The sequence below is a fragment of the Podarcis pityusensis genome (assembly GCF_964106645.2).
Source record: "Podarcis pityusensis genome assembly, chromosome: 2".
Taxonomy (NCBI): Eukaryota; Metazoa; Chordata; class Lepidosauria; order Squamata; family Lacertidae; genus Podarcis; species Podarcis pityusensis.
Window position 1 is genome coordinate 59203520 of NC_138029.1, and position 22950 is coordinate 59226469.

The 22950-nt window shown below is 39.7% G+C and overlaps 1 protein-coding gene and 1 long non-coding RNA gene across 2 annotated transcripts in view; one reads left to right on the forward strand and one right to left on the reverse strand.

The window, feature by feature from the left end:
* On the forward strand, positions 1-4717 carry LOC308471980. The gene is made up of 2 exons (XR_013983220.1): positions 1-1479; positions 2211-4717. It is a non-coding gene; the product is annotated as an uncharacterized lncRNA (long non-coding RNA).
* SAR1B (secretion associated Ras related GTPase 1B) overlaps positions 2536-22950 on the reverse strand; it is a 27879-nt gene continuing 7464 nt past the window's right edge. Inside the window, exons 2-7 of the mRNA XM_080996362.1 lie at positions 17082-17157; positions 11937-12056; positions 11160-11225; positions 9429-9532; positions 7894-8025; positions 2536-6402 (exon numbers count right to left, since the gene is read on the reverse strand). Coding sequence (XP_080852488.1) covers positions 6286-6402; positions 7894-8025; positions 9429-9532; positions 11160-11225; positions 11937-12056; positions 17082-17139 — 597 coding nt within the window. The 5' untranslated portion in view covers positions 17140-17157 and the 3' untranslated portion in view covers positions 2536-6285. The remainder of the gene's footprint in view (positions 6403-7893; positions 8026-9428; positions 9533-11159; positions 11226-11936; positions 12057-17081; positions 17158-22950) is intronic.

A 22950-nucleotide genomic window follows, 5' to 3' on the forward strand; every position in this document is an offset into this window, starting at 1 on the left:
TTCAAATTATCAGCTTGATTTGCAAGTTGAACGATACAAGAGAGAGCAACAGAAGTTAGATAATTCACTGTTCAGTTATATAAATTTGAAAGACTGGCTTAAATCACATGACTGTCCCAATTAGGGATCAGAAATGAGGTAACAGGCAGCACTATAAAGCACCGCTTTTTATTAAAGCTCAGAACCATAATGCTAAGCTTTGTACTTGGAAGTTGTGCAGTACACCTCAAGTCTGTATCTGGAACCAACTCTGATATACAAATCTTTTAATCTCTTCTCCAGGAATACACTGGAAATAATAGTTGCAGTAAATTTATATTCTGTGCAATCAGACTGTCCTGGTGAATTCTTTTTATCCACTGATTTTGTAGGGCAGCCTTCCTAACAGTTCACATTAGGACTTCCTAATAGGTCAGGTTAGGACTTCAGTAAAAAAAAAAACCCATGCAGGATTTCATGTTTACAGTCATATAAATAGATCTGATAATGCTGTCACATGGGGGAAGATTAGTTTCATTTTCTTGGAATAAAGAGGAGCAGGCAAAGCTCATCTCTGCTGTGGTTATAACACACCCTCTCCTGCTTTTGAAATTTATGTAATGGCAGTGCAGCCATAAGGTATTGGTTTCATCCAGTGTAGATTAAATCTAAATCAAAGGCTACAACTACATTTCCAGATCTAGTGGTAGACTAGATATAGTCTACCACTTCCTCTTACTGTACAATGTTGCAGATATTAGGCTATTAACTAGCGTTTCCCAGTATGGGAAAATATTTGAATCGCCAAGCTCCAGAAAAGAGACTCGAGTATCGTCAGTCAGTTATTAAGGACACATTTGAGGAGGTGCTGAAATAGGAGCATAAGGTTAGAGAAGGGTATGTAAGACAAGAAGGCTGGTGTCCATGACAGTCAAATACTCAGTGCCATAAGCTTATTCCATAGAGTCCTGGTTTTGAACTGCAGCTTTGATTCCTGAGGTAGACACCTCTCGGGAAGTTTGCTACGTCACAGTTCCAAACTCCAGCTTAAGCAGAAAGACTACCTATCGAGTGCGAAGAGTTATTAATACAACACTAGGCACAGCTCTCTTGAATTTTTAAAGAGGCACAACACAGGAACTCTCCACTATAGTATTGTCTGTCCACAGTCATTGCATCCAAAGGAAGTGTTCAAACACACACAACAAAAACTGTTCCGCAAACAGCTGAAAAAGAACACTCCAAGGATAAAATTGCTTCTTTCTTTTGCTGACATTCTGCCTTACATGCAGAAACTCAACAGGCTGCTTTCTCCATTGCTTTTTCTGCATTTCACGCCTGTGAATGGAGCCTGGAGATAATTCAGAACCAATAAGGGAGGGTATACAAAAGATCCATTTATTTGGTGGATAGAACATTAATATATAGAAAAAGCTATAGCTAGAGTTTCTCTTAGACCTTCTGGCCTTCCTCTTAGCCTATATTCCCACAATCATTTTAGTCCTTAGCAATTAATTCCACATCTTTAACCATGAAACTCAGTGTTTTTCTTCTAGAAAAAAAGGTGCTGGTACTCACCATGAAGTTTTTACAGTAAGTGCCACAATTTTAACCAATGCTTTTCTAGGGGGGGAAAGGTGCCGGTACTGCGTACCCTTGAGGGGGAAAAAGCACTGATGAAATTGTAAGACTAGAGAATTAGGATGAAGTGTGCATATTTACATAATTTGCCTGACATTCTGAGCACATAATCCAAATTTCATTGAAGCAAAATATAAAGGGTTTCTTTTGGTTTTTAGAGTAGATACAGTTTAATCAAACCGTAAGTCTCTAAATACTGGAAAATCATAATGGCAATTCTACTTCATAGCCCAATGGAAAGGCACTGTGGATAGAAACTTGGAATCAGATGTAGGAAACCAAGGTACTAATCCCAGAATTTCTCTACTTCATTGCCTCTCTTGTAAATATAGATAGATGATAGATAGATAGATAGATAGATAGATAGATAGATAGATAGTAATCTAGATTAAAAGTGGCCAAGGACTACTTATTGTGAATCTCTTGGTTGTAAAAACCAGCATTTCTCGTCAAAACAAAAAGAAGAGCTAAACAGGAAAGCACTTCACCCCAATTTCCTTGCATTTTCAAGGGGAATCTGCATTTGAAACACACATTTCCAGCTTAATTTGTGACACGTGTTTGGTTTCTAAACACAAGCCCCAAATGAGAAGCAATTCTAAATCTTAAAAAACCCCACAAATCTAACCACAATCCACCCACTTTTCTGTCTAGCATTTATTAAGTCAATACTGATAATGCCAAGAAACACTTATAGTTAAAATATATCAGTATTGTACAGCCAAATGTTAATCCCAATTTAGTGACTATAATACAAGGAATCATAGAATTGGGAGGAACTCCGAGGATTGTCTCGTCCAACCCCCTGCAAAGCAGGCATCTCAACAAATATGTATGTTTTAGTCTCACTAATGACAGCGGCATGCATGGGGCACCTGAAACTACTGTAGGAAAAATTAAATTAGACACACTTCATTCATATTAACATTTTATTAGTGAGTTTCTTCCAGCACAGTCTTAAGAGTTACTATCCTTTTAAATGAGTTAGCAAGCCAACTCTGAGTGGCAAAACAAAGTATGAAACACTGCCAACTCCCCCCGCAAAACACAGAAATAATGGCTGAATAACCTTAGGAACTGTCTGCTTTCTGGAAATAAATGCTTAACTTGCTAAATAAACTAAAACTGCCCCATGCTGAAGAAACCAAAGCAGCGGGAGAATAATTCCTTCGTCTCTTTCTTTGGCGTTTCTACCTAAACCTGTTAACAAAGTCATTTTGTTAACAGGAGAGTGGCTGGTTTGGACAAAACACTAAATTAGTCCTTCCCCTTGTTCTATGGTGTGCCTGTGAGGGGGAGTTGGTTATCATAACTAGTGGTTATCATTAATGAATACAAACAAGCTTGAACCCTAAACTGTGCTTAATCTAAAACAGAAGCTTTCAATTTTTTCCTCACCATCACACTGGAGAAGGAGAAGAGAGCACACAAGCCCAGGAGGAGTCTAGGCTCATTTTTAAAGCACTAAACCAGGGATAGAGAACGTGTGGTCCTCCAGACATTTTTGGACTCCCCAGCCAGCATGGCAAATGATCAGTGATGATTCAAGTTGTAGGCCAATAGCTGGAGGGCCACAGTTTCACCGTCCTGAACTAAACCATAGTTTAGTGTTACATCCAAACATAACCAGTGTCTGATTTCTCATTCTATAAATACTGGCAAGGTACTCCAAGAGAAGACTGTAAAAACCCAAAGGGAAAAAGGGTTTTCATATCAGATTAAAAACAACAACAACACTGGGCTGGAACATGAATTGCCAATACAGGGATCTACTGATGCTTATCAGATGTTTGTTATACCCCATGTATCAAGCCTCTGCTTTGCTGCCAGTTGGGGATCCATGCAAGTTCCCCACGTGTGAAATTAATTTCTTAATGCCTTGTGTGGAGCAGTCCTGAAATTGGGGCCCTAGGGTGTGAAGAATAATAGGGGCATGTGCTAAAAAACAAAACAAAACCTTACATAATGCTTCTTAAAGCATTAGCCTATTCATACCTCTGCCCTACTGTTACAGCTCAGACTGAGACTAATAAGGCATTCCTGCACCATTAAACAATATATCTTGACAGGATAGTGTCTTTCTTCACTAGTGACATGACAGGCCTAGTCTCCAAAATGCTCTTGTTGTCACACCACTATTTTAAAACTCTAGAAAAATGTTTAGGTCACAAGGTGGAAACCTTTAGCTGTTGTATTTCCTTATGCATGTGTGAAATATTATGTGATAATTACACTCATATATGAAGGTCTGCCCAGTCTATCAGCTAATAGGATTGTGTGCTCAGTCCATAATTCAGTGATGGGGAAACCTGTGACCCACCAGGTATTGATGGGTTGTAACTCCTATCATCCCTGACCATTCACCACACTAGTTGGAGTTGACGGAAGCTGGAGCCCAACAACATCTCATATTTGACTACTGAAAGGATTCCAATGAAAGTCAAGACACCCAGAAAAAGTATCAACAATAATCTGTATAAATGTATTCAAAGCCCTAAATTAACTTTATTGGTACAATACTGGGACTCAGATGGTGATTAAAGTAAATTAAATAATTACTCTGCCTCTCACCAACAAACCTGGAAGTGTTATATTTTAAAATGATAAATCAAGAAAAATATTAAACACGTTAACAGCAATAAGCCATATTTCAAGTTCTTTTGCAACATCTGATATTTAGGCACCTGTTTTCAAAAGCACTACATCGGCCCTCACTTGATTTTAGTGATAGAATTTTTTGTACTTATTGAAAAGATGTCTTCAATATCTGAATAGACAAAGACTCTTCTTTCCATGGAAAAAAATGGAGCACTCACTCTGAACAAGGCTACAGAATAAATATGCAGAATGAGCAATATAGGAAGTATAACCACACTGTCAGTTCCTCCCTTCCAAGGGATTGTAGAAACTGTAACCTTGTACTGAAGTTGGAGAAATCTTAAAATTCTTAGCAGCCTCTCAAAATTACAGTCCATTGTTTTCTCTATGGAATGCCACACAGTTAAACCAATTTAAAATGGTTTTACTTGCATAGTACAGTGGTAAGCCGAGTTAAAATCAGGTACCAAGTAGCAGCAGCCATACTCGGATATAGATACATAGAAAAGCTATCCTTGAAGTCTCAACATTATAACAATCTCTGACCACACTTCAAAAATAAGTATTCGATGTATTACATGACATAGGTTATGTTCAGGTGCCACAATAATTGTTTATTGTGACAGGAAGGAGCCAAGTCCCTGCTCCTCACATGACTCTTACATTAAGGAGATGCTTACTCTGCCAGGTTACTTTTGTAGGTAGTACCCCAGATCAATCACCTCTGCCAAGAATCTTAAACTATTCCAAAAATCACAATGTAGTACCTACTCATGAATGAGGTAACTGCAAAGCTTCTTCTCTGCACGACGGCTATCAATTTCATCAGCCCATGAACAGTTCATTAAAGAAAGCATTGTATCATAGCCAAAATGGGCAACTAGGAATCTCCTTCCTAGGGAGTACTGGCTGATAAGAGATAACAAACACTGCATAGCAACTAACAGAATGCACAAACACTTCCAAGAGGAATGAAAACTGCTCAAGATAAGGGGTATAACAGCTACACTCAGAGGCCTCAACCTAGTGAACAAAATCTAGAAAATTTAGGAAAAATTTAGAAAATTCAGAAAAACAAAATCTTGTAGATCTTAAGTGCTGAGTACACTGCCCTATTCCTTAGGCCAATAGACTGCCATCCTAAATTATCCACCTTTGCCACATCCCAGAAGCTTGTGCAAAACACTGTTTAACCTATGGATGCAGCAGGGCACAAAGCCTTTCTTTCTTCCTGTGGTTCTTTAAATTCCTGCACGAAATCCAGGCATTCACTAGTACTATGATACAGTGAGATCATGGTACCTCTTGCTGTACAACGTGGATAACTGGGAATGAATGCTGATATTCAGAAAACATGGTTAAAATTAATTGGATTAATTCCCAGCAAAAAAGTAATCAGATAAATAAATTAAAAAATCTACAGTGCACTGAAATTATACTGCATTTCAAAAAGCTACCCCACATATTCACATTTTGAGACATCCTTACTAGGTTAAGACACATTAAAATGAAGTATTTCCCATTAAAGATGTCAAGAAACGGGATTTAGTTTTATTGCATGACGTTGCATAAGAAAGTATATTATTGAAAACTGTAAGGCATCATGCAATTATCCGTAAGCTGATTCATTACTATTCTTTGAGAGGTGGTTATACACTCTACATTTATAAAACCAGTTTTGAAAAAAGTACATAAAAATTTAACATGATGAGCATTATATATGACCAACAAGTCTGCAGAGTTGAGCTGTTAAAAAGTGCATTTAAAAACAACAACATACTGAGTTAGAAAGTCACTGGCACACAAAAAAGGACTGCAGACAAGAGACAAGCTATGAATCCCAAAAGAAAGTTGTTTTATAGGACTAGAGACTAATGTTACAAGATCCAAAGTGACAAACTTGCTTAAAATCTGTTTTCAGTCTTTACACTTAAAATTTAACACAATTGATACAATAATAAAAAAAATACGCTATTGTAACCAAAGTCTATTGAGTTCAAGTTATGTACACTGAGAGATCAAATAATGAACAGGCTTGGGATAGTATGTACTAATGTGATTTTGGCATTAATCAATGTATTGTGCCATCCAACGAAATCCTTCACCATAGCCTTGCCTCTTTAACACACTGCACATGAAGACTTCTAAGGGTCGGGTGTTCAATTCTTTCACTGAAACATTCCCCTGAAAATGACATAAAAAGAAGAAGGTGGGTCAATAAATTGAAACTCAATCTTTCCCATTTCTCTGTACCTTTTGAGCCTCAAGTAGCTAAACTGAATGACTTCCTATCAGTTGAGACCAATATGGTGACCGCAACCCTCTTCTGGCCAGTTCTCCAAGCCCTGTTAAAGATTGCTACAGTAATCCAACCTAGAAGTTGGGTAGGGGAGCTATAATTGAAAACAATTCAGCCTTATAGTTCTTTTCACCTCTACCCCTCTCTTCTTTGGGACTGTCTTCAACAGTTAACACCAGGCTTCCTCAACCTCGGCCCTCCAGATGTTTTGAGACTACAATTCCAGTCATCCCTGACCACTGGTCCTGCTAGCTAGGGATCATGGGAGTTGTAGGCCAAAAACATCTGGAGGGCTGAGGTTGAGGAAGCCTGGTTAACACACAACTGCCTTTTGTTTTGCTTTCTCAATAAAAACTCATTTTCTGGGAAAACTCAGGTTCCATCTCTGTTGCACCCACCCTGCAAGTACCTTAGAAGGGTGATCTGCTACCTATGCAGTATTGCTGTATGTTTTGGTTCTGTGCTAGTATTGAGGCCTCTCCACTATACTAACAGGATTTCTCGCCTCTAGCAGAATAAAGTGCAAAGAGTTGAACTAGATGACCAACAGGACCCCTTCCAACTTTACAATTCTATGATTCCATGAAGACACAACCACTGAGGGAATAGGTTCCCCTAGCGCTAGAAGGCAATGTCTTTCTCTCCATTGTCGTTCATGTTCAGGGAGGGCTTATTTCCTCAGCATAGAAAAGTAGGTTTCAGATGAGTGGGTGGCAAAATTTTCAGAAGCACAAGAAATAATAGAGAAATCTGCTTCTGGTATTCAAAGTTGCCTACTGTAAATGACACAACCCGGGTTATAATTATATTTAATTAAAATATTTAAAATAAACTTTGTTTAAAATTGGAACCCTTCAGTTTATTGCTAGAGGCATTAGCAAGAACATTTCACAAGGCAACAATTCAGATTTCCATTAGACAATTAGCTCTAAAAATTCTGTATTATATTAAAAGTACAGTTTAACAAAGCCAGCTTGGCTTTATGGTGAACAAGTAATCTGTAAAGGCTTACTTGTTAGTGGCTTATTTTAAAAAGGAATCTATGAAGTCCTGTAAGCATCCTTTTAAAAATGCATCTTGAGAACAATATGGAACCGACAAAGAATTACCATACTTTTCCATGTATAAGACTAGGTTTTTCCCCTAAAAATAATGTCAAAAATTAGGGGGTGTCATACTCTGGGCCATCTCCCCCCATTTTCTTAAATCTGAGTCCCCCCAAATAGGGGGCGTCTTATACATGGGGGCATCTTAGACGGAAAAATACGGTATATGCAAGCTTTCAGTAAAGCAGACCACAGAAACACTGGGGGGAGAAAATGATAGGCACATTGAAATTACGTATTTTGAAGCAATGGGAACAGGACAATTAATACCTTTCCTGTTGTCTGGCCATACAAACCGAACATCTCTCGTAGCCCTTCTTCGCTGATGGCTTCTGGTCTGTCAATCTTGTTACCAAGAATTAGGATAGGCACGTTAGCAATAGTTTCATCTGTCATAAGTGCCTATGTATAGAGGAAAGACACATGTGTTAGGTTTTATACATTCACAGACAACATACATGAAGTGAAGCTTCAGAGACTCAATGGAGAAAAGACGGAGAAAATTTTGACACCTTTAAAAATATTCCATTGAAGGATCTCTCTCACTCTTACATCAAGGCCAAAATATATTCAAAAATAGAGAGAATGGTCACATATTAATCAACCATAACATGGCTTCCCTTCATTAAACTAAACAAAGATTCATTAATTAACCAGGGAAGGAAAATAAAGCTTTACAGAACTGCATATTTAACAAATGTATAAAACCTGTAGAAAGATTCCACTGAGCACATGGATTGATAATATGGACAGACTAGCTACATACAAACGAATTGCATGTCGATGTAAATTAAGAATGGATAAATATGAAGAAATCTGGAAGGAATATTTAAGCGATAAGGTGGACAGTGGTGGGAAGTAGGGGGAGGAAAGGTGGGGAAATATTGTTAAAAAGGTGTAGTCATAGGTATATCAGTATTCAAATCTGAATTGTCAAATTGTGTTATTAGTGTTATTATGGTTTTTGTTGTATGTGTCTTTTGCGGTTGTTGTTTGTATTGAAAAAGCAATTAAATAAATTTTTAAAAACACACAAAAAAAACCAGTAGAAATACCAAATATGATAGAAAGCTGTGAAAATCAAATGCAATCTGATAATCCAGTGATGGCTTATGCCTAATGAGACTGGTGGGGCAGAAGGCAGGGAGACTAACAGTAGGTGGAGCCAGAGCCAACTAATTCTAGTTTTGTTCCCTTCATCCTGTTTTCAGAGTTCTACAAGGACAACCTATAGACCAGGGGTCAGCAACCTTTTTCAGCCGGGGGCCGGTCCACCGTCCCTCAGACCATCTTGTGGGCTGGACTATATTTTGAAGGGGGAAAAAATGAACGAATTCCTATGCCCCACAAATAACCCAGAGATGCATTTTAAATAAAAGGACATATTCTACTCATGTAAAAACCACGCTGATTCCTGGACCATCCACAGGCCGGATTGAGAAGGCGATTGGGCTGCATCTGGCCCCTGGGCCTTAGGTTGCCTACCCCTGCTATGGACTACGGAGAATGAAGCTGACAGGTAGTACCACCCCTGGGGTGGTTTTAAATAGGAAGACCAACACTGGTGGGGCAATGTCCCATTTGCTCTTATGCACCAGTCTCCAGCAAGATAACCTTTCCCCAAAAAGTTCTCTTTTTTATCTTTATTTTATTGAGTTGTAGAGTCATATATGATGCTGTAGCCATACAGATGCAATGCCCACCCTCGTCCCTGCGAAACACAGACTCTCCCTCTTTTCCCCATCCATCAAAATGTCACACACTTCACTAGTATTTTACAAATACCAAGTACATTACTAACTCACATCAATTTCTTGCTTTGATTCAGCCAGTCTGTCACGATCTGCACAATCCACCAGAAAGACAATCCCATTGATGGCAGGCAGATAGTTTTTCCACACTCTGCGAGCTAACAAAAGAGAGTTATAAAGGAGCTGCAAGAGGAAATTATCTGTTATTCTTCTAACTCTATTCATAGTAACACCTCATTAAGGAGCAGAAACTTTAAAAAGGGCATTATGAGATATATTTAAAAGCTTTTTTAAAGCCCACTCTCTTTTGTTCTACAGTGTGAAGTACTGGGTTTAAAACTGAAAAACCATATTAATTTTACTGCAAGAAACAGCCTTAATAGCCATAAATCCACTTCTAAACATGTGCTACAGTACATGGCTTGCAGGTTTTAAAAAAGAATGCTAAACTTCGTGGTAGAACTTAAAAAACACAACAAAATGGCCGTATCACCATTAGAAATATTTATCTCCTAAACACGTGTTTATGGAAGACAATCTTACTTGGCTATGAGTGATCGCCAAAGAAGAAGATTTATCTCCTAAAAAAATTAAACTACCCCCAAGACAATAACATATTTTCTGTTTCAGCCTCTAATAAATTCTAGAAAATGCCCTCTTTGATCCACCGGATACCCAGTATCCACACTGAAGTATTTAAACACAAAACCAAGTAATATTTGAGGATCAGTTCACTGTAAGGGTGGGGGGGTTGTATCCAATGTAGTCATTGCTATTGTGGAACTTCCTCTTTCTCTCCTTTCTTCCAAATCTTAAGAGCCTACCAAATCTGCTCTGGGGGTTCCCCAATCCCATTGGAACAGATTTTGGGGTCACAGGGGTAGGAGAGGAAGGGGGAATTCCATTGCATGAGTCGAAGTTGTTCCAGGAACACAATGAGTTGCATTGGATACAACTATTAACTTAAATCAACTTGATCAAATTACTGCCTTAACCTATTTTTATTGTGTATAATGAAAACAGAGGTGTTTCATAACTTTAAGCTCTCCAAAGAATCAGAGACTAATTAAAGGCACACATTGACTTTTATTTTAGCATTGCATTGAAAATTAAATGCTGCAATAATCCTGGACCTGTTAGAAAATTCTATCACCATAAGTGTAATGCATTGCTTCCATTCTATTAAGTACAAATATTGCAGTTGAAGCATCCTGTAGCTCACACTCAAGTCAGTGTGTTGGTTTTTCTTTATCTTAAAGTGGTCAGTGAATGGGGTTGGTTAATTGAAGCTCACAGGTGTATGTTTGCAGTTTGACCTACTTAGCTGCACACCTGTGATCGCTCGACTTTTTGCCTAATTAGAAGGGGAGTTACTTTCTGCACCAAATGCAGGAAGGGATGTGACAGGATACCGTAACTGATTATTTGAAAACTGTATTTAAGTTGATCATATGTTTTGTATGCTGCTGGTGAGGAGTGGTAATGGCTTGCAGCCTTTGGCTGTTACATTTTCAAAATTAAAACTAAGCAAAGATATTGCGGACAGCCTTTTATTTCTATGCTTCAGTAGCTGTGCACACTCTGTGTTGATGAAAAAGTCCAACATCCCACACACCTTGCATGTGTATATAACAGAACAAGTAGACTACAGTAAAAATTTAATAAAATCAGGAATGTTTTCAGAATTGAAAATACACAGCCCTCTTGCAATGCAGTAACTTTTGATGTGCAACCAAGGAAGCTTAACATGTTAAAAGAAGCCTTCTGCATGTTAGCATCACTTACCTTGGGTATGTCCGCCTAGATCAAAAGTAGTGAAAGTCATACCAGCAATTGTCAGCTCTTCTGCAGCTGCAGAAACAGAAAATACTATTTTTCAAAACCCTATCTTACAGCAAACTATTCTCTAGTAAAGGTAATAATCATACTGATAAACCATATTGCATTACAGTGGTACCTCGAGTTACAAACGCTTCAGGTTACAAACTCTGCTAACCTGGAAGAGTTACCTCCAGTTGAGAACTTTCCCCCAGGATGAGAACGGAAATTGTGTGCCGACGGACCTTCGGAACAAATTAAGTTCGTTACTAGCGGTACCACTGTCTAGAACAAGGTGATGAAACTGACCCTATACATGCTTCCTCGGAAGTAAATGCTACTAATCACCTGCAAGCATGCATAAGGTTGCAGTCTAACTCACACTGAACTGAAGAGTTTATTCTGGTTCCCCATTCCTGATCTAGTTCAATAGTCTACTAAAGTCCTGAGATTTGAAGCAGCACTGGGCATATTACAGTGGTACCTCGGGTTACAAACACCTTGGGTTACAAACATTCCGAGTTACAGACTCCGCTAACCCGGAAGTAGTACCTCGGGTTAAGAACTTTACCTCAAGATGAGAACAGAAATTGCGAGGCAGTGGCACAGCGGCAGTGGGAGGCCCCATTAGCTAAAGTGTTACCTCAGGTTAAGAACAGTTTCAGGTTAAGAACGGACCTCCGGAACGAATTAAGTTCGTAACCAGAGGTACCACTGTATGAGAGAAAGGATATCTTGACTTACTTGCATGTAGTGTGGGGACATGTTGACCCAGTCTGCCATCTTTAAGCATATGTAGGAGAGTCGTTTTCCCAGCATTATCCAAACCAAGGAATACTAGTTTACCAGTTTTTTTGTACAGTCCTGGAAAAGATAAAAGTATTTGATGAGTAAGTACTAATTTCCACAAGTGTCTCATCATAATAGAATGTCTGATGATTAAGTTTTGCTAAATGCTTATTTAGGATGGAACACAACAATTTCCCTATCATTACATAGTCTCAAAACATTCTACATATGTAAATACAGCCATGCAAGTATTCAGGATCAGGTTACTCTAGAAAAGATGGAAAGAGGATGACACCTTTAAGACAGGGTATCATTCTAGCTCAAGTTTATCTGCTAAATCTAAGAGAAGAATGCAGTACAACAAGCCTAGGAGGCTCCATCTAAGATCTCCACAACATTTGGGAAGGGATCATAGGTCAGTGACAGAGCACATGCTTGGCATGCTAAGCTTCTAGGATTATTCCCTGACAATTCCAGATAAAAGCATCCAATAGCAAGAGATGTGGAAAACCTCTGTTTGATAGCTTGGGGAGCCACTGCCAGAGTAGACTATTGAACTAGATCAGGAATAGCGAACCTGCAGCTTTCTGGATGCTGCTTGGCTTCAGTTCCCATCAATTCCAATTCAGCGTGGCCAATGGTCAGGAATAATGGGAGTCAAAGTCACTTGGGTATGTATATCTACATTATGAATGTTTGTGTTTTGATCCAGGCAGACATTCTCCTTAGCTGAACAACAAGTCAGCCCTCAGATGTTTCCTAACACATTACTATGATTATAATGCAATTATAGTTATGTTTCTAAAATGCCATTTTTAATTTAAGCCCGTTTGAATAATGAATAGAGAACAGGAGTCAACTGAACTGAGTTTTACTGAGCCAACTAGGCTGACCGCGAAAAAAGAAATGAGAAAGGGAAAGCTTCAGAGCTGAACACAAATCTTCAAGCAGAAATTGCAAAGATGAAAAGTGATAAAACATCTGTTGAGTTCTAAAAGTTATTCCTTTCTCAATGAGTCAATTACCCCCTCCTCCACAGTGCCTATCTCCTTTTCAGAAACATTTAAAATTACTAATCATGTATTGCTCTGAAGGCCTGCAGAACAAAGTCAGTTTTGAGTGTGCTTTTCCCTCAATCATAAGAAAATGTAGCCTGAAAGGCTAAAAAACAACCTTCCATTAGCGGCATCATCACAAAATGAATGGAAAATGAATGCGTTTCAGAGCCTAAAATAAAACATCCTAGCTTAAAATTCATGCTTTATCCATGTATTGATTTTTTTAAGGTGAATCATGGAATTATAGAGTTGGAAGGGACCATGAAAGTCATCTAGTCCAACCCCCTGCAATGCAGGAATCTTTTGCCCAATGTGGGGCTCAGGTCCACAACCCCGAGATTAGGAGTCTCATGCTCTACCGACTGAGCTAACAAGGGTTATTCACTTTTAACAACTTACCCATAAATGGTGAATTTTGACACTTGACTGGGAAGGGCCATAAATCCCAGGTGTCTCCACCTAGGGTTGGGAGAGACCAGTACCTGAAACCTTTGAGGGCCACTGCCAATCAGCATAGAAAATCCTGGACTAGATGAATGGTATAAGGCAGCTTCCTATGTTCTCTCTGAGCAGCTGCAGGGGATTTCAGAGAGCTCTGCTTACCTGGCAAAATTTCTGAACATCCAGTCTAGGAATAAAAGACGCTACCTTATACTGTATCAGACCATTGGTCAATCTATAGCCAGTGCTGTCTACACTAACTGGCAGCAGGATTGCTTTTTGAACTTTTGCATGCAAAATATGTGCTCGAACCAATGAGACACAGCCCTTCTCGTGGTTACTGCTGCCCCTAAGGAGGAGGAGGAGGGTTCCCACCAGAGGGACCCAATCCTCAGAAGCATGTAAAAGGCAGCAGGTGATGACAGCCACTAATGCTCCTCCTGAGCACCAGGGGGGCAGTGGTGAGAGTTCCCAGGGTGCTGGGGCCTCAGCTCTGAAAGTCTAGCTAACTTCACAAATGATGCTTCTCATACATAGACTATCTCTGTGTAAGAATTATGAACACAATACTATTTTAGACACATTCAGGATGTGATGAAAAGCACCAGCAGACCTTTAGATGAACTCCTGTGTGTCATAAAGATAATGATGTGACACATTTGCTTCAAAATTGCAGAGAAGCTCTTCACACTGCTGGTCCTAAATGGTTTATACAATCTATATTTTGAGCTTTTGCTGCCCTGCTCTTCAGTTCAACAGCTTCTCAAATCGGCTTATGATTAAATTTAAAATCCACAATGAAAATCAGGAAAAAAACACCACTTCTTTTAAAAGACAGCAACCACCAAAAGCAGAACTTTTAAAAAGACCTAATAGCTTTAAAAAGCGGGGGGGGGGGGGGGGAGAATAAAAATCTTTTTCATCTCTCCTTTCCTCCCCAGACTTGCAACCAGGGAAATAATTTAAAAGTGAGGAAGCTACCTCAGAAAAGACCTATCCAGGGCCTGCACCAGATTTGAGAAGGTCCCTAGCATAGTGCCCTCCAGCTTGCATACAAACACCACCATTTCTGTTTCCCAATGAAAGCTGCCATTGTAGTTTCCCACAATTCCTTGGACCACCACCAGCGGCATAGCGTGGGTTGTCAGGACCCGGGGCAAGGCAAGTAATTTGCGCCCCCTAACCCGGGGCAAGGCAAGTAATTTGCGCCCCCTAACCCCTAACCTGCCGCCGCTGCCAGCTTCTTCTTGCTGCTGCCTGGGCTGGGCTGGTGTGGTTCTCTCCCGCGCTCAGCGCTGCGCTGGGCGGCCGCTGCACTGTCCCTCCCCCAGATAGTCCCTCGCTCTCTCTCCGCACCGCACGCCTGGCACCCACCCCCTCCACTGTGGGCGACGACCCAGCGGCTCGGATCAGATTCGCACAGCCAGCACTGCAGTGAGAGAGAGTGAGTGAGCCAGGTAGGGGCAGAGAGCTGCGAGTGCGAGCGCCCCCCCCAGATGTTGCGCCCGGTGCGGCCGGCCCCCCCTGCACCCCCCACGCTACGCCACTGACCACCACTAAGTCAGGGGTGCTCTGGGGTCATGCTAGTCGAGACTGTTGGGGATTTGGGGGGTGTAAAACCAACTGGAAGGTAACAGGTTCTCTACCCCTCCCTTAAACTGTATTTGAAAATATATTGGGATTTTTTTTTTTTTAAGAACTGGATTATAATTCATTCTGTTCCAGGCAGTAATGTAACTACTCTATTTTGAACCAGCTGTTGTTTCTAAACAGTCTTCAAAACAACCCCAAGTACAATGCACTACAGTAATGCAAACAGTGGGGTTGTGCTGTGTTTGCAGATAGTTTTTGAAATATATGTAAGTATGTATGTATGTAAAGTTAAAGTGATTTATTCTTTTCAATAAGATGTATTTTCCTCCTTTAGGAGTTTACAAATGCACCATCTTAAACCATTTCAATGTCCAGAGCTGCAATCCCATGCATCTTTATTTCTGAGCAAGGCAAGCCCCATTACGTAGTTTAAATTTACTTCTGAGTAAACATGTGTAATCTGCAGTTCAGTGCTGGTTTGTACAATTTATTATGTTTGTCATGCTAGTGAGTAACCTAGATAGCTTTAAGAGGCAGTCTTAAAGAGTTCATCTGTTACAAAAGATCTGCCCCTAGCAAAACTGCAGCTCATAATGATTTGAAGGACAAAGTTCGCTGCTGCTAAGCGTACTATGATACAAAGGTGCCTTTATTGCTGCCAAACTGGACAAAGTCAGAAGGCCTATCGGGGGTGCAGGCAATTCAGCATGGATAAGAGCATTTTACAATAACCAGTGGCAGTTTCAATCAATTAGAAAAGGTGTGTTCTCTCTTCAGGAAGACTTGTGAACAAGTACATTGTTAAGGCTTCGACAGGCCGCTTTAACATTTTATAGACCAAATTGAAAATGCTACTACATTTTAGTTTTTAATTGAGGCTTTATTACTATCCCCAATTCAAGGTATATATTTGCGGTACAGAAGCTAATTTATAGAGGCAGTGGCCAGTCTGTAATGAGAAGATCATAGTGATGATTAACTAGGGCAGGCTTCCTCAACCTCGGCCCTCCAGATGTTTTGAGACTACAATTCCCATCATCCCTGACCACTGGTCCTGCTAGCTAGGAATCATGGGAGTTGTAGGCCAAAAACATCGGGAGGGCCGAGGTTGAGGAAGCCTGAACTAGCGCATTGTAGAGGATTGGACAAGATGACCGTTGGGGTCCCTTCCAACTCTACAATTCTATGATAGTACTTAGTCACTTGATTGTACTGCATGGACCAATGGTCCGACTCTGTATAAAGCAGGTTCCTATGTTTTTATTAACAGCACAACACGTTTTACAGTTGGCATCTTTCAGAAAAGAAAATCAGCTCTCAGAAGGATGCTGCCCAATTTGGCAGCTGTCAAGCAGCTTCTTTTCTCACATTACCGACTGAAAGTATTTTGCTTTCCACTCCAGCTTCCCATGTTTTGCAGAGCAAGGGAGAAGAACATGGCACATGGGGTTATAACAGTGCTGTGTGTTTCTGTGGCTCCCCTTCCACTGCAACTGCCAGGAGGTTTATTTATTTGTTTAAAATGCAACAGGTAGAAACACAGGGAAAAGGAAGAGCATTAGTAAAAATAGGTTGCAAGGTTGCACGGTACAGCATAGGCTAAAGAAAAATTAAACCAGAAATGGAACATTAGTGAGGTGGACTGCCAGCAGATATGTATCATGACAGTTGATTGTATCCAAGGCCGTCCTTCCATCCACAGACAGCTCTCTGATCAGCAGGGGTTTCTTTGAAGGCAAGATGGAGGGAGGTATATTTTGCTGGTTTCCCTTCCCTCCATAGTTCTCTCTGCTCCCCAAACTGGAGGGTCCCACAAGTCTCTGAAACAGATGGGTAACTGAATAGAAAGGGAAAATTTATCCCCCCCCCCAAAAAAAAAATACCTCTCCTGCTTCCATTCATGAAAGCCTTTGCTGGATCAAAGAGCCATCCATGAATATATGGATATAATCAGTGTGATGGAAATGGAAGTAATCAGAAGTGTCCATTCCATATGTAGATGTCTTACCTAAGAACTGTAGTACACTACTGAAACCACTGTAAATCCAGTCAAATATAAAGGACATGTCCAAATCTTGCAGGTTCTGAAAGAAATCAAAAGAGAAGCCCCATACATCAAATGGCATTAACACTCTACTGAAATAACGTTGAAAATGAATAGAGAACTGTGGAGTACTTGACAGAAATAACATATCCAGAGATAAATCACTTTTATTATTCAGTTGTGAAACCACCAATACTGATGGATTGGAATCTTAAAAACTATTCTGGAGAGGCAAACTTTCTGTTTTGATGCTTTAAAAAAAAGGGAAAAAAGAAAGATTAAGGCCACATTCCACTGAAATGCACAACTAGTTCTTCATGTCCAGCAGGATTTGAAGTGTCATTTTTCAGGTCCTCCATCCCTTGCACTTGGAGTAGGTGTGCGCATGCATGAATGTGAGACCCATACAATCTGCTCACCTACAGCCTTTCTCTGCAAGAACAGCACAATGTAGAAAGAAAAGCTACAGTCTTCTGTGACTTTCTGTGACTAATGCAACTTGGAGTGCTTGTGGGAACAGTTCTTCTAGCATAAATCTGTTCATCAGAAGATATCTCCAAAAGGCATTTTGAAGTAAGTTTTGCGGTATGCCAAGCATCTGTGCTACACAAAGGACTCAATGGGTATGTGGAAACCCCTTGACTTCATCTGAAATAACTTGGATCCAGGTCTACAACAGCTATTGCAATATAATGGGATCATGTAAAAATAAAGGTGAAGTAACTGTGTGGCTACAGTCCAGAGACACACATATTTAGTGGGGTTTCCAATGTCTGCTAATATGGAAGTGCTCCATGAATGCACAAAAGTCACTTTCCCCCTTGTATTATTAACAATGGAGAGAGAACAGGATTGGATTCAGAAATCACAGAATCCAGAAGGCACAAACAGGGAATTGAGTAGAACCCAAAGCCCAGAAATGCCAGTTTCATCTTTTTCCAAATAAAAGCATGTATCTTCTTATACAATTGGTAACATTGCTTAAAATGTACACAACCAATTATACTTTTTAATATCACTCTAAGACTAGCATTGGTTCCACATCCCAAACTGTTATTGTGGCACAGCATAAATCTAGCTTGGTTCCAGACTTCAATGAATGGTTCAGAAACCACCCAGAAACTGATACAGGAATCTACTCTGATATGGCAAACTGCAGATGAAGTCGGGGAAAAAACCCTTGCTGCTGAACTTAAGGTGGTACAACTGGAGAGGAGAGTCCCATCCATACAAAGACAACTTGATGAACATAAGCTGACATTCGTTATGATTGAACTTAAAGAAGAACGGATGAATTTGAGGACCAGAGCCCTATCTGAATTGGAAAAGGAAAGCTTGACAGAGTTTCAGGAGGCGACAGGACTAACATTGGTTGAGAAAGAGAGGTATTTGGGGGTTAGTATGACTGCCAAAAATGTGAATCTGCTTAAGGACAACTGTGAAGGATGTTGGATTGAAGAGAAGGGGAATTTGGAAATATGGACAAATCAGAAGTTGTTACTGTTGGGCCGAGTCATTGTGGTGGGGATGAGGGCTGCTGTGTTGCTGGGGATGTTGCTTTTGTTTCAAACATTGCAAGCTCTGGATGGGATGGAGGGTCTCAGGAGGTGGCAGAGGGATGCTCCTAGAGTTGTTTGGCAGGGCAGGAAGCCTCAAGTTAAGCTTAAGATATTGATGGATGCTAAAGAAGGAGGTGGACCTGCCCTGCCAGACCTTTAAACTTCGTTGTGAACCATCTGCCTTTTGCTGGTTGAGAGAATGGTTGCTTCTTGAAAACACTGAAGTGTTGGACAATGGCAGACGAAGTTGATGGACTATAGGGAATTAGTGGAAATGACTGGCAAGATCTGAGACCAGGGTGAAGAGTCGGTGGAAGAAGATTGGAAAAAGTTTAAAGACTATTTATAGAAATATGGTAAAATTAAGGAATGTTAGAAAAATGTTGGAATGAAATTACATGGCTTTAGTAGAAATGTCATAAGGAATTAAGTATAAATAGATTAATAGAAAATTAAAGGAAAAGTATGGCAAGAATGTGTTAAGATAATTATAGAACAGAAAACAGAGTAAGATGGAAAGGAATTGCCGAAACAAATAATAGAAGTGGAATACAAAAATGGAGGTGTGAGGAAGTCGCTGGAAATAAGTGAATGAAATATAAGATATTGAAAATGTTTGAGGTGTTTTTAAATTGTTTTTGTTTGTTTTTGCTTGATTTGTTATTCGTATTGTTTTCTCTTTTTTTTCCTCTTTCTTTGTGTTTGTAATGCTGTGTTGGAAATTTTGAAAAAGTAATAAATATCATTTAAAAAATAAATAAATACAGACTTCAATGAATGGTAAGGAATATCACATCCAGAGGAGATAAAGAGGTATCATCTCTGCCAAGGGATTGTTGACCCCTTCTTTGATGTTTTACGAAATAAGAATTAAAGTGGTGAAATACAATGCCTTAGAGTTTAACACTCTTCCCTTTCATATGAAAATTTGGAAGTACTTTTTGTGAATCATAATTTAAATTAATGGCAATTCATGTTTATTTAACTAGGTAAAAGACCTAGAGGAAAACCAGGTCATTTGTTCAGCGTAATTGGCAATGCTAGCAAAAACAATTAAGCAGTTCTTCCAGCATAGGATAATCAATTTCATCTAATTTTGGGTGGGACATCTCCATTTCAAAATACAAGCAATATGACTTTCTCCAGCCAGACAGGTAACACAAGAGAAGACATCACAATATGATTCAAATTAAACTACTATTGCAGCTTGATGTGTTGTCTGAAAGTTCTCAGAAAAGTAACCAATAGTGCTGAGTATAACGGGGGGGGGGGGGGCATTGTGGAAATCATTAAGATTTTCACACACTCTGAAAAACAGCACTCTTTTTGGCCATTTTTTGCTGGGGCTCCAAAGGACACAAAAGTATTCACAGGAGGGTTAAACAACTGATGTATTCCTTCTTCCTCTCCATTCCATGTGAAGACAAAGCTAAGGACTTTGTTTGCCTTCTGTAACATCACCAACTAATTAAATCTACATGCTGCAGTGGCATCATAGTGGGCACATGAATCATGACTGGCTGGGACCTCAAAAAGAGAACACACAAAATGGTTTTGAATCAGTGGGGCAGCAAATAGGTTCACCACCTAACAGACCCTGAAAGCCCATTTTCCACACCAAAAATATTCACCCAAAAAGTGTGTTACAGTAACTAATCAACATTCTGAGCATATCATGGTATGGAATTAAGTCTTAAACAGCCTTCAGCAAAGGGCACATCCTTCGAGCAAACCAAGATAATATCTCTCATTCGGAGGAGCTGGTTTTATTAGTTACAAACTAGGAAGCCTACAGGACTTATAGATTCTTATCTACTGGCCAGCGAACACTTCCCTCCAGTCTTAACTCTTAATTGTTTAGATTGCATGAGATTGGTGTACTCGTATTAGGGTTATACCATCCATTCCTTCCCTGCTGCCATTCATGTTTTGGGCTTCTACTCCCATCATGCCAGACCACTGGCCTTTCTGGGAATAGTTGTCCAACACATCTGGAGAGTACCAGGCTGGGCTTATATCTATAGGGTTTCAATGTAAAACTGGGAGGAAACATAAAAGTACAGCAAGTGTCCCTTTGTTCCTGGAACTCCAGAACCAACAGCAAACCGTGGTCCAGACACACTGCACAAAGCATCTGCATCATCCATTAAGAGATGAATTGGTATGAGTGCAGCCAGGCCTGAAAGATCCTTTCACCCTGAATGCCAACTAGAAGCACCACAATTAAAACAGTTGCTGGGGGAGCAGTTCACTATCACCACTGTCGTGTCTAAGGAAACACATGGATCCAAGTGACCCTGGCACTCTTATTTCCTTATCACTGCACTGTCCTACTTCCAATCAAAATTAAACATGTCTTCAGCTCCTTGAGTGTTTGCATTTATAGCCTGCTCAGAAACAGATTGCAACACCACTAGGATAATTACTGATCAGCTTTAGCTTCCCTGATGGCACAGGAATCTGTGGTTACAACTTTTTATAAATGTTCACCCCTAACATCTGTGTGGATTGGGTCAGGTGATATGAGTTCAGAGTCCCTTGGCTGCAGTCTAGTGTAATCAAAACTTCAGTGATTCAGTGAAGGCTCCAATGTCCATTTTTGTGACAAGACAATAGAAACTGCGAGAAAGCCACATAAGAGAAACTTTAAACCTTTCTATCACCTGGTGTTGCAACATGGAGATAGATGGTCAATAGTTTTTTTGAAGCAGCCAGAAACTATATCCAGATCGCAAGGACTAGATCCTTATTTTCTCTTTTGAGAACTGCAGTGCTCAGTATTGTGCATGAAAAACATTTGAAAGAGGAGAAAAAACAACTGCTTCCAACTTGCTGCTTTATTTTATTAAAGTCCCTAGAACTCATTACAGCTCTCAAATAAACTCTGAACTTCTGAAATACTTTAAATTACCACAAACAAACTGCAAAGGTGGCACTCATGTTCTTTCACTCCCAGAAATGCCTATATACTGGCCTCTCCCATGAAAATATATACACTCACAGATTTGCAATACATCCACAATAGCCATTGGCCACAAATCTATCCCACTTACCTCATTAATATTAGCTATAGGGAAACATAGAAAGGCTGAATAAGAAAAAAAATCTGTTTTACAACACTTCCTCTCCCTGCTCACCAGGAATAAAATAATAATCACCATAGGTGATCTGGTAGTTTCTCTTTACAAGTCTGGGATAACATCTTACCAATTATAATACAAAGTAGTCAGGGCAAAATTCAACAGTGGATCAAGACCTAAAACAGCTCTATAGGCACTGTTATTAGGAGTGAGGAGCTATGTTTTTCCTAGATTCCTGAAGACTATTATTAAGTATCAAAAAAACCCCAGAATCTTCTGTTGTTAATATAAAAAGCAAAGATCTATCACATGAAGTGTAACAAGAAAAAACAAATATTAGGACCTATGCTGTGCTTCCCCTAATTAGAAAAAAACTGGCAACCTGTTCCTATGTTTACTCAGAACTAAGTATCACTGATTTTTATATGATTTACTCCCAAGTAAGACTGCATGGGATTGTGCTGTAAAAGGCTAGGCTAAACTATACAACAACTGATTAGATACAAGATGCATTACAAAGAAAACATTAAGGACAGAACATGCTCATCACATGAACTCCACATTACACAACGGCACATCTAAAACTGACACTTACAGGACTGAAAAGCAAAGGTCAAGAACAAGCAAACACAGCAGTACATACACGTCATCTGATTTATTTATTGCTTGAACAAAATACCGAACAGGGAAAGCTTCCAAGAGGTTTAGAAAAACTATCTACTCAAGTAACATACAAATCAGTCCACAGGGTGTGATGCAAAATAACTGCTCATATTTCAGAGGTGAAAATAACATGACTAGGCTTTAGGAAGTTGAGCTGGAAGGATCCTTTTGGGTTAAGCAATCTTGTAAATCAAAACAGAGGCCTCTGGAGATTTTATTTAAAGTTACACTTAAATGCAACACGCTATATAAGAGAGGAAATTAATATATTGGATTGAAACAAACTATGGAGGGGGAGCACAGTAGAGAAGATACCCAGCATCCAAAGTGGACATTTCTATTGCTAAATGGGAAATTACATATTTTACTGAGAAGCTTGATACTTAAAGGTAGTTTGTTCTTTTATAATTGCTGCCCTATGCTCCTTGCAGAAGGACAGACAGGATAGAAATGATGCAGTAGTAACAACAACAAAAACAATCTACAAGAGTGAAATTGAATATATCTACCATGGGAAAGAGGAGGAGAAAG